Source organism: Coffea arabica, chromosome 4e, assembly GCF_036785885.1.
Source record: "Coffea arabica cultivar ET-39 chromosome 4e, Coffea Arabica ET-39 HiFi, whole genome shotgun sequence".
NCBI lineage: Eukaryota > Viridiplantae > Streptophyta > Magnoliopsida > Gentianales > Rubiaceae > Coffea > Coffea arabica.
Window position 1 is genome coordinate 12,462,182 of NC_092317.1, and position 10,491 is coordinate 12,472,672.

Sequence of the window (10,491 nt, forward strand, 5' to 3'; positions counted from 1 at the left end):
AACAGGTATGATTTTCTTCTCAAGTTGATGGGGAGTTAGGAAAGAAAAGAAATCATTTTGAACACATTAGGTATTATGATTTTATTGTTTCATTTTATGGGTAAAGTTGGCATTTTAAAAATTTCCTTCATCTGGAGGCTTAGGTCTTGTTTGATAACCCAATTCAGTACTTAAATTTAATGAAATTAGATCTTAACATATTTAGACCATTTGATAACTCAAAATTGAACATCTGAATTAACTAAGTGGCATTGAAATTTCTAGGCAAAACTTGCTCTTAAAATTAAGTGATAAGCTATTTACTTATCACTGAATGTGATATACATTCAAATGTATTAAATTTAATACTTAATAATTTAATAACTTAATGGATTTAGATTTCAGATTTCAGACTTCAATTTTATAAAACACACCCTTAGTTTGGGAGCTCATGAGAGAAAAGAAAAGAAAAGAAAGCAAGTTATGATAGAAAAGTATAGAAGAGAAAAGATATGATTTTCTGTTCAAGTTGATTAGGAGTTTAAAAAAGAAAGAAATGATTAAATATCACCGTGAGTGATATCTCGCCTCCACTCCCCGAACCCCGTCTCGTCCTACTATCACCATGGGTGCACCCATCCCACCCCATTATCATTTTTATTTTTATTTTATTTTATTTTTCTATGTAATATATAATAGTTTTATTACTTATTTTTTTGAACTTTTAGCAAAAAATTGAATGTGAAATAAAGTTTAAATATCACTTTGATCTTTTGAACTTATTTCTCCATATTTGATACTACATATAATCTAAATTAACTGCTATTATTTCTCTATAAACAACATGCGATATGTGGGGGAAAAAAAAACAAACATAATAAGATAATCATTTTACCAAATAAATTGATAATAAAAAAATGCATCATTTTATCATAATAAAATATCATGTTACTTGTTTCACACAAAAATATTTATATAATAATAATACCATAGCATTTTCTTCATATTATAAATATAAAAACATGCATATAAAATATATTAAAACATAGGCGATTGTAGGACAGGAAATGCCCCATTTAAAGTGGGGACAAAGAATCCAATCCCCACCCCCTGCTCGTCCTACATTTTTTCCTGCCCTATTACTTCCTGCGAGCAACCACCCCCATTGTCATGCCTATTTACTACTTCTAACTCGTAAAACTCCCAATCTTTTTATCTTCTCTTCTTTGTCTTTTCTAACTTAAACTTTCTTTTCTTTTCCTTTCTCACCTGAACTCCCAAACCTAGGCATAATAGTTCTTTATGCAATTTTAGCAAAAACAACGCAACTGGTGACTACTATTTCTTTATTTAATTTAGTTTTAGAAAAGCAAAAACTACAAAAAGAATAGAAAATTAATGGGATAATTTCAGAAAACCTCAAAATTCTTGACAGTTTCACTATCCTCTTCCGAGATTCTAAAAATATCACTAACTTAATTCAAAACTAATTTTCTTGTAACAAATTAGCCCAATTCAAAAATAGCAACAATAAAAAATTATATTTGTTGTGAGAAGATTTGTGTATTCCAAAGTGTCCCTTAGCTATTGTACTAGTTAGGTTATTTATTTGATCTAACTTATAAATTCACTTATGGGACCATTACTACACATGATCAATGAAAAATTTTCATCATCTACAAACAAAAAAATAACAACTTTCAAGATTTAACAAAGCAAAAGTTTTTTTTCCCATACCTTAATATTTTTGTTATCGCTATGTTTATAAGGAGAATCAATCCAATTGAAATTTCCTCATATTTGATTTCTTTTATTTGTCAAGTATATACAGTGGAAAAGGGTTGTCTAGTATTGGAGCCCCTTTTTAGATGCCAAATTATATATTTTTTCCAACATTTCAAATTACGGTTACTTTAGTTTGTAAACAAATTAATTGTTTCTCATGTTTGAATCTTTTTATTTATCAGGTGCACTGTATCTAAGTCCTTTTATATGTCAAGTATATAAATTAGAAAAGGTACATTTAGTATTGGCTCCCTTTTTAGGTAACAAATTAATTAATTAATTTTTACATTCCAAATTATGGTTAATGTAGTTAGCAAACATTTTACAGTTTCTCTCGACGGATGTTCTCCAGATGAACCCAAGATTTGTAGAGGTTAGCCTCATAGGGTTTCTTCCTACCTTTTTCCCATAATTTTTGTTACTACTTCCGACTTTCATTTTCTAGTTGCGACTTGCATGTACTTCTCCAAGTTGTCTCCCTAAGAACTCGATTACTTTAGTGGCTATCGGATCACTTGCATCTTTCCACTACCAGATTCGAATTCCACTACAAGATTGGCAATCACATGCCTATCATCTGTTCCTGACGTACTGAATCAGCTTTTAGTCAATATTGTCACTAAGAGTCTCAACTTCAAGTTATTTATGGGGACTGATAGATTCCATTTATTTTAGACACCCCTTCTCTGACATCTTCTTCTTTGCCTAACTCCTATGGAGTGGTTCATGGCAGCGAATCCACTCCACTGCTGACATCTTTGAAAAATAAAAGGAGATTCCTGCATCTTTCTTATCATCCGCTCCGATTACTTGAAAAATAGCCATTTGCTTTAAACCTCAGCTTCTCAATTCACTTCGATTACAAAGACTTTATCCTTAGGCGCATGTCTTAGTAACACAAAACGAGGGTTTCGCTTGTTGCATAAAATAACCTAAGTTGTAAGAGTAGTAAAGTCATTTCACCATTAACGATGTAAGAATTGAGTTCCAAATAACTGATAGAGGAGGTAAGTGAAATTTCTAAAACCTCATAGGAGAATAGTGAAACTATTAGAAATCTCAAGGGTGGTTTCTTAAATTATCCCAAAATTAAAAATCCGATGAGTCCAGCCAGAATATATTAGGACCACCGCCTATTTCTCCAAATATATATTCAGAAGACTAGAATAAGTAAATATCCAACCGTCTCTTGTTCCTTTCGCATAAATTCCTTCTTTATTATCCCAAACACTCCCACACACTCAAACACGCACATCAATTCGAATCTCTCCAAGCTCAGAAAAATCTCCAAGAAATGTTGAGAAACGTGGCTAATCGGCTCGTTGGAACATTTTCAAGGCCGGCGGGGGCTCCGGCGACTGGGGCGGTGCTGCAGCTCCAGAGGTTGTACCATGAGAGAGTCGTGGACCATTACGACAATCCTAGAAACGTCGGGGCCTTCGACAAGACTGATCCGACAGTCGGCACTGGGCTCGTCGGCGCTCCGGCTTGTGGCGATGTTATGAAGCTTCAAATTAAAGTCGACGAGGAGACGGGAAAGATTACTGATGCTTGTTTTAAGACTTTCGGCTGTGGCTCGGCTATCGCCTCGTCTTCCGTTGGTTCGTATATCTGCTGATTGAATTTCTCGATTTCTTTGCGTGTTTATTATTTTATTATTATTATTATTGTGATTATTCCTTGGTTATGGAATTGTTGGGGATTTTAGGTTAATATGTTTTCCCCACATTTCTGATTTGGAAATTTTGGATTCTGAGAACCCGAACAAAATTTTATTGGACGTTATCATTTTAAACTGCCAGTATCGCAATCGTTATAAAATCCTTGAATACCTTTCTGAAAAATGAGGAGGCATCGGTAAGATGTTATTCTAAAGTGTGGTGATTTTTCTTATTGGGGTAAAGGAGTTTAGGTTTAATAATGGCCTTAAACTGGAGGAAATTCTTATTAATTGATGGAGTCTTCTGGTTGGGCCATACTGCGACTTGGTTTTGTTTATTTATTGAGGTAAAGGGAAATAGTTCTATTGAGAATTTATCCTCTCATCTTTTTCTTTTGTTGGGTAAGTGTTCTGGTACATTCTGGTTTTTATGCCTGCATTGCATGGATCTTCTGCCAGGTAGTGAGTCAGTAGGTCATTATTGATGAACTTTCAATGAACTGAAAACTTTAGAGGAAAAGAAGGGAGGAGGAGAAGGATGGCTCTTGAGTTTCAAAAGTTTGATCCAAGCAGGCCTAGCGAAAATAGTTTCAGTGAAGTATTTTTTGAGCATATATCTTCATGTATTTTTTGGTCAATCCATGACAATTTGCTTAGTAATGTGGTTTTTCGCTTCTTACTTAGTTGAACAATCTGTTAGTCTTCATTCTAAGAAGAATTACAAAACAATACGCTTACTTTGGGTGTTGACCTTCATTGAACATGGTAAGCATTTATGGACTGAATGTGCCACAATACGAAGCCTACATTTATAGGTGCACATAGATCATTCATTTCACCGTCAATTGGAGAATTTCATTAAGCTGCTGTGGATTCATGTAACATTGATGTTTATAATGACTATGCTAATTGTTTTCCAGCTCCCGTCATAAAATTTACAAGCAAAAGAAAAAAATTTCTTTTTTATCATGAGATGTTTCTTCGTCTTAAACTACCAACTTATAAGGAAAGATTGGGCTGCCATTTTTGTCTTGGCCTTTCCCTTATAACAAGTTTCGTTTGGAGTCCATGATAGTAGTTATACCAACTTACATTCCATCATCATTGTTTTATTTGCTATTATTTGGATAAAGCCTACATTACATGTAAAGAAACAACAAACATACATTATAGTTGATGCATTCATGTATTATGCTCAGAATCTTGAGTTCCCTTGAGAATTTTAACTGTCATTTCTGCACACTTCATTGTTGCCTCTGTCGATTGGCAACAGGGACCTGGCTAATTTTTTGTTTTGTTACTTTCAGCTACTGAATGGGTGAAGGGGAAACAGATGGAGGAAGTCTTAACCATCAAGAATACGTAAGTTCAACTTCTGCTTAAAGTCTTTATTCGTTGAACTGATTCTTTATGCTTTACCATGTTCTATGATGTGTAGTATGTCTTCCAGTTTTTATATGCTTTTCAGGTGGACTTAATTTTATTGCTCATCATTCATGTGCGGCTTTAATCTTATTGAGTGACAGTTCTATAGGAAGTCATCCTTTTAAAATTATATGTGGTAATCTATATGTGTTCCTTGGCTTTAAGGGAGCCAGTCCTGCAATTCGGTGCTTATTTTTTAGGAATGGTCCCGTGAATATTAACAATATCCATATTAGATAAGTTTGCTCACTGGTCAATATCATTTTGAAAAATTGATAGCTTTCCCCTATATCATTGCAATCCTTCATGCATCACATTGCACAAAATACTGAATTTGGAGATATAGCAAGTAGGAGTTGTTTTGAAACCTCCTTTCCTGATGTAGAGATTCTTATGTACAGAAAACATAGGTTTTTTAAGCTTCTTATCTCCAGTCTGATAGTGAACTCATTTTGATTCATGTTAATTGATCAAAGGTTATAAGACCCCTCAACAAATTCTTTAAAAATATTCAAACGTTCTTAGGAATAGCATTATCCATGTCATACTCATAGGAACTGATTTCTGTTGTTTTTTCGAACAATGCAATGCTCAAGATGTGCAGAATTTACTAGGGTATAAGGTTTCAGGATGGGATGTCAATATTTATGATAATGTAAGTGTTGTAGTCAACTTTTGGTATGTCGATATTTATGATAACATAAGACTGTTGTGGATAGCTTTTTCAACTAAATAAGGATCAGGTAAGACCGCATTTCCCAACCAGAATCTGTTCAGGAATTCTCGGAAGCAATTCTGGTCAGTTATCTGAAGATCTGACTTGAATTTTAGCATCAAGGGAACCTGAAAGCAACTTGGAATACTTCCATAAAACGATCTCTGCTTTTTCTCACAGCGAAAGACAGTTACGCGGTACTACATGTGGTTGTGATTCATCGTTTTGCCGTCTGGCAGGCGTAACTATCTGAACATTTATTTTGAGTCGAGTGTTCTTGATGGCTTTTCACACTCAAGGGATAAGGAGAAAAATGATTATAATTAGACAACATTGATAAAGATGCTAAAGAGAAATTTCTTTTACAATAATAGTACGACTCTATCTAATTTTTGTCAGCCCCACTTTGCATCCCTATTGTTACATTACCTTTCCTAGAGAAACTAGCATCCATCAATCAAGTAGCAGACATATTGTAAAAAATAAGGCTATGTGGACAGAAAATCACTGTATTTGGGAGAACTATGAACAGTTCTTCTTTCAACTTGGTCTTTAAAAGTAAGGTGGACTTCCTTGAAGTATGTTTATTTAATATGGGGGTTAGTCTAGGATTTTCCCATATCCTTGCCAAAAACCAGGTTCTTTTAATATATGTTCTGTTTGCGCAAATTTGGATGATTGGATGGCATTGGTTCGTGAATCTTCTGTATATGGGCTGTTCATGTTTATGAGAGATGGGTTATTAGTTAGTTGCCAAGGAAAGTAAAATAATTATTGCTTTTGTTTTTTCTGGATTAGACGAATAGTAGTTTAACTAGGACGCAAAAAAAAAAAAAAGTGTCTTGTTGACTTGAAAAGATTGTTAAGAGTCTTCAAAGGTTCTAGGGGTGGTCACCAACAAACTAGCTGTGAGAGTTGCTAAAGATGGGATATGTAAATTGTAATTGCTACGTTTTCTGTTTATATAGAGGATGAAAATTTATATATGGAGAGGAACGTCTGCAGTGAAAGAGAAGAATGAGATTTTTTTTGCAGTTCCATTAAGTACATATTGATCATTCCTTGCTGAAACTTCACTGGAATAGTGATGTTTTGGCACCTTTTGCCTTTCCAACCTGATTCTTCAATCTAATTCTTCACGAGGCTTTCTATTTTGCTAGTGTATGTTGTAATCTCAAATATGTGGACGTGGTGTCAGTTTCATGTCAGGCTTTGGTGGCATGATAAAGACACAAGATTGTCACAATTCAGATGCTGGAAAATTCTTCTTTAGTTACTAAAGTACAAGAAAAATATGGACATACACTGAAAGCAGATTGGCATTATAGATGACTCTTTGACAATGTATTTTGGCCATAACTGTGGATTCTTGGTTTATTTCAAAAGTCATCCCAGTAATTATAGTCGTAGTTATATTAGTATGATGGTTGTAAAACTCCTCGGTTGTATGTTATTCTGTTTTAAGTTATGTATTAACTTTTATTCTGATTTTGGTTCTGAAGACTAGCTTTATTATTGTACAAGTTTTCAACCATGTTTAGATGGTGTACTTTTGACTAGGCATTGCATATTTGTAATGGTTCTAATTTCTCTTTGAGCTGAGCATATAGAAGGTTTTGATTAACCTTGAAATCCTGCTGGTTCTGTGTTCTTAACGATGACCTTATTTAAGTTTCTGCATTACATTTTGTCAGTCAGGTTGAGCTCGACTCAGATTTTATGTTGTCATCTAGATTGAACTGAGTCTAAGTATTTGCCTTCTGGTGTTACAGAGAAATTGCAAAACATCTCTCTCTCCCACCAGTCAAATTGCATTGCAGTATGCTTGCTGAGGATGCAATCAAAGCAGCTGTGAAGGACTATGAGGCAAAGCGTGCAAAAGAAAATGGGAGTGCTGAAGCTCCACTTGAGAAAGCAGCTGATGCTTGAAGTTTCTTTCGTGGCACTGCTTTCACATTAGTAGCATAATTGTATTGATGCAGCACTGTGTTGCAGCCTCTTTCTGCTCCTTATCCACCTTTTTCCCGCGTCTCAGTCCTTTCTCCTCGCCCTTGCACAATCATCTGTGTAGATCAGCTATATTTGACATGGATTTTTGTGTGCTGAATTTGCCTCCCTATGATGTCCCGAGAAGCAATATAAAATGATGTAAATTAGATATACAATGTGAGCTACTTGGCTTGTAATAAGATATGTATGCGTTGGTGTTTGTTCTATCTTCCCATGGTGTTGAGACCATTTCGACAGCAATACTGTTTTTTCTCCGGTGACCGGCATTGCAGTAAGCTGTTTTTGTCTTTCTAGTAGTGAAGGGTAATGTTATTGGCATTTCAGTTGGAATGGCACATTCTGTGTTCATGTGCTTTTGTGAAAGATGCAAAGGAGATGGTAATGTCATTAACAATTATTCGAGTGCTATCAACACTGCAGGAAGTCTATTAATGTTTGTACTGGTTTAACAAATTTAGAGAACACTTGCAATTTGATCGTGTTTTACTGCCACTGAGAATATGGAATAATTTGATTATTGGTGAAAACCATTTGAGCTTTAAACAGTGAACTTATGCAAAGAACTTTCCAGCAGCTCTTCATGACGAATTTGTACATTGGCCTTATGAGGTAAAGTGCGATGTTGGACTTCCATCCTATTGTTTGTTCGATAAACATGTATTACGATTAGGCTGGTAACTAATCCCCTAAAGGAGGATGTCTCAAGTATTTCCTGTGCTTAGGAATTACAGGTGATTCATTGGTCCATGTAGATCTTTAATTGTTATTAGAATTACGAAATAGGTTTAAGATTTGTAATGTTGCCCTTTTTATAGGATTTCTGCTGCAGGCTTCCTTTAGGATTCAAAATGCTGTGCGCAGTGCTCTTTTGCATATGCATTGTTTTGTCTATTGTACGGTGTGTTCTAATCTATGGGTGACTGCTGCTCCTTGTTTATTTACTTTCTTAGGGTGTGTTTGATAACATAAATTTGAAATATGAAGTTTAAAATCTAAAATCTGAATCTATTAAGATACTAAATTATTAAGAACTAAAATCATACTAATATTTGAGCGTATTCTGCATTAAGTGATAAGTGAATAATTTATCATTTATTTTTTAGAGTAAATTTTGCTTAGGAATTAAGAGTCATTTAGTTAACTAAAATGTTCTTTTTTTTATTAAACACGTCTGGACATATTAAGGTCTAAATTTGATTAAGTTTAAGTGATAAATTGGATTATCAAACATGATCTTAATTGAATATTAAAGTAAATAAAAGCAAGAAATAGAAAGGTGCAATATGAGTGTCATATTTGGCATCTAAGCAAAGAAATAAAAGGGTGAAGTATGGCTATCATATTTAGTTACAACAGTTGGAAATTCTGTTCCTTGTTATTTTTCATTCTTCTTTCTTCTTTTATTTTTTTTTCTTTTTTTCTTCTTCTTTTTTTCTTTTCTTTTCTTTTTTTTTTTTCTGATACTTGTTTATAATCCCCTTTTCTTTGATCCCCCAAGTCCCAACAACCCAACGCCCTTGGAAAGACCTCCATAACAACCTTTGCATTCTGGCCGCTTCTTATTTTTCCATGAACGAACGCCTTAATTCCTGCTCCATACTCCGCAGTAGGCAATTGCCTTTCCGTAAGTCTATTTCCACCATCTAAAAATGCCCACACGTTGGCTAATCCACTTTTTTTTTTCTCTTTATTGCTACTTCTCTTTAATTGAGGCATTTCAGAGTTTCTTGTTTTTATCGGTGAGTGTAGGGGAAATGAAAGAAGAGGGAGATAAGTGCTAAAGGCTACTTGGTTATATCTCCATGTTACCTAAAACTAAAACTAACTTGAAGATAAAAATAGAGCAATCAAGCTATATTTAGAAGCTCACACTTGAGTAGATCTAATATTTAAAAACTCAATAGGCTAGATTGTACCACACTATTTCATCAAGTAGTGTGATATAATGAGTCGTTGGGTTTGTTTGGATTGTGAATTATTAGAGATATTTTTACTGTAGCACTTTTTGTGATGTGATGTATGTGAGATAAAAAGGTAATTGGGAAGATAAAAAGGTGCGTTGGAAATTGTAATGATGATGTAAGCAAATATATTTTGACAAATAAACCGCAATCCAAACAAACCCGTTGGATTTTTGAAAACCGGATTTACCCAAATTTTGATCATGTTTAGAAATTCTCCTGTCATTGATCAATGCCACCATGATACCGTGAAAAGTTGCTTTCCCAAATATAAGCTATATAGCCAATTAACATGGTCTAAAACATATGAATGCATATTTTTCTCCCATCATGTGACAGATTAGTGATTTATTTAGAATTTAAGGGATGATAATGATACTTTAATTTCTATTGCCGTTATACCATCTAGACATGGTTAGGGTTCTAGTTTTAAAAACTGGCGATTCCAATTCTTCTGAAAGGTGGTCCTAAATTGGCATCCTTATAGGGACGATTACGGTTACAATTTTTGAACATCCAGTTCCGGTTTCTGTCCATTACGGTTTCAGGTTTTTTTAGTTATGTTTAAACACATGTTGTTATAAAATTGATTCTAAGAAAATATTGTGATGCATGTAAAAAGAAAAAAAAAACTTTATTGTATTATCACGTGCAAGGAAAAAAATGATGTAAATTTTATGAAAAAATATCTCATTATTGATTAGATTAAATTGGTCTTGGATTTAGACTAGTCATGAGAGTATATACCTACTAATGAAATGGGACAATGGATTGTTGAACTAGGATTAGAACTATTGGTTTTAGATACTGACTATTGATATTGAATTCTAAACTAGCCATATAAGTAACAAATATTTTTTTAGACGGTACAGGTTGTAAACCATTGATTCCGATTGCAATTTAAAATTTTGGTGAACCTGAACATGAACCTTTAATCATGATTATGGTTTCGATTC

General features: G+C 34.0%; 1 protein-coding gene across 1 annotated transcript; it reads left to right on the top strand.

Annotated features, from left to right (window-relative positions):
• Positions 1–2,912: 2,912 nt before the first annotated feature.
• LOC113739907 (iron-sulfur cluster assembly protein 1-like) lies at positions 2,913–7,780 on the top strand. The gene is made up of 3 exons (XM_027267320.2): positions 2,913–3,365; positions 4,732–4,786; positions 7,337–7,780. Exons 1-3 carry the CDS (start codon positions 3,059–3,061, stop codon positions 7,491–7,493), a joined length of 519 nt encoding a protein of 172 aa, XP_027123121.2. The 5' UTR covers positions 2,913–3,058; the 3' UTR covers positions 7,494–7,780.
• The last annotated feature ends 2,711 nt before the right edge of the window (positions 7,781–10,491 follow it).

Excerpts from the sequence above, each read along its gene's own strand:
- LOC113739907 (XM_027267320.2), top strand. The coding sequence starts at position 3,059 with ATGTTGAGAAACGTGGCTAATCGGCTCGTTGGAACATTTTCAAGGCCG. Across the intron at positions 3,366-4,731 it reads TATCGCCTCGTCTTCCGTTG|CTACTGAATGGGTGAAGGGG; the intron begins GTTCGTATATCT and ends TGTTACTTTCAG. Across the intron at positions 4,787-7,336 it reads GTCTTAACCATCAAGAATAC|AGAAATTGCAAAACATCTCT; the intron begins GTAAGTTCAACT and ends CTGGTGTTACAG.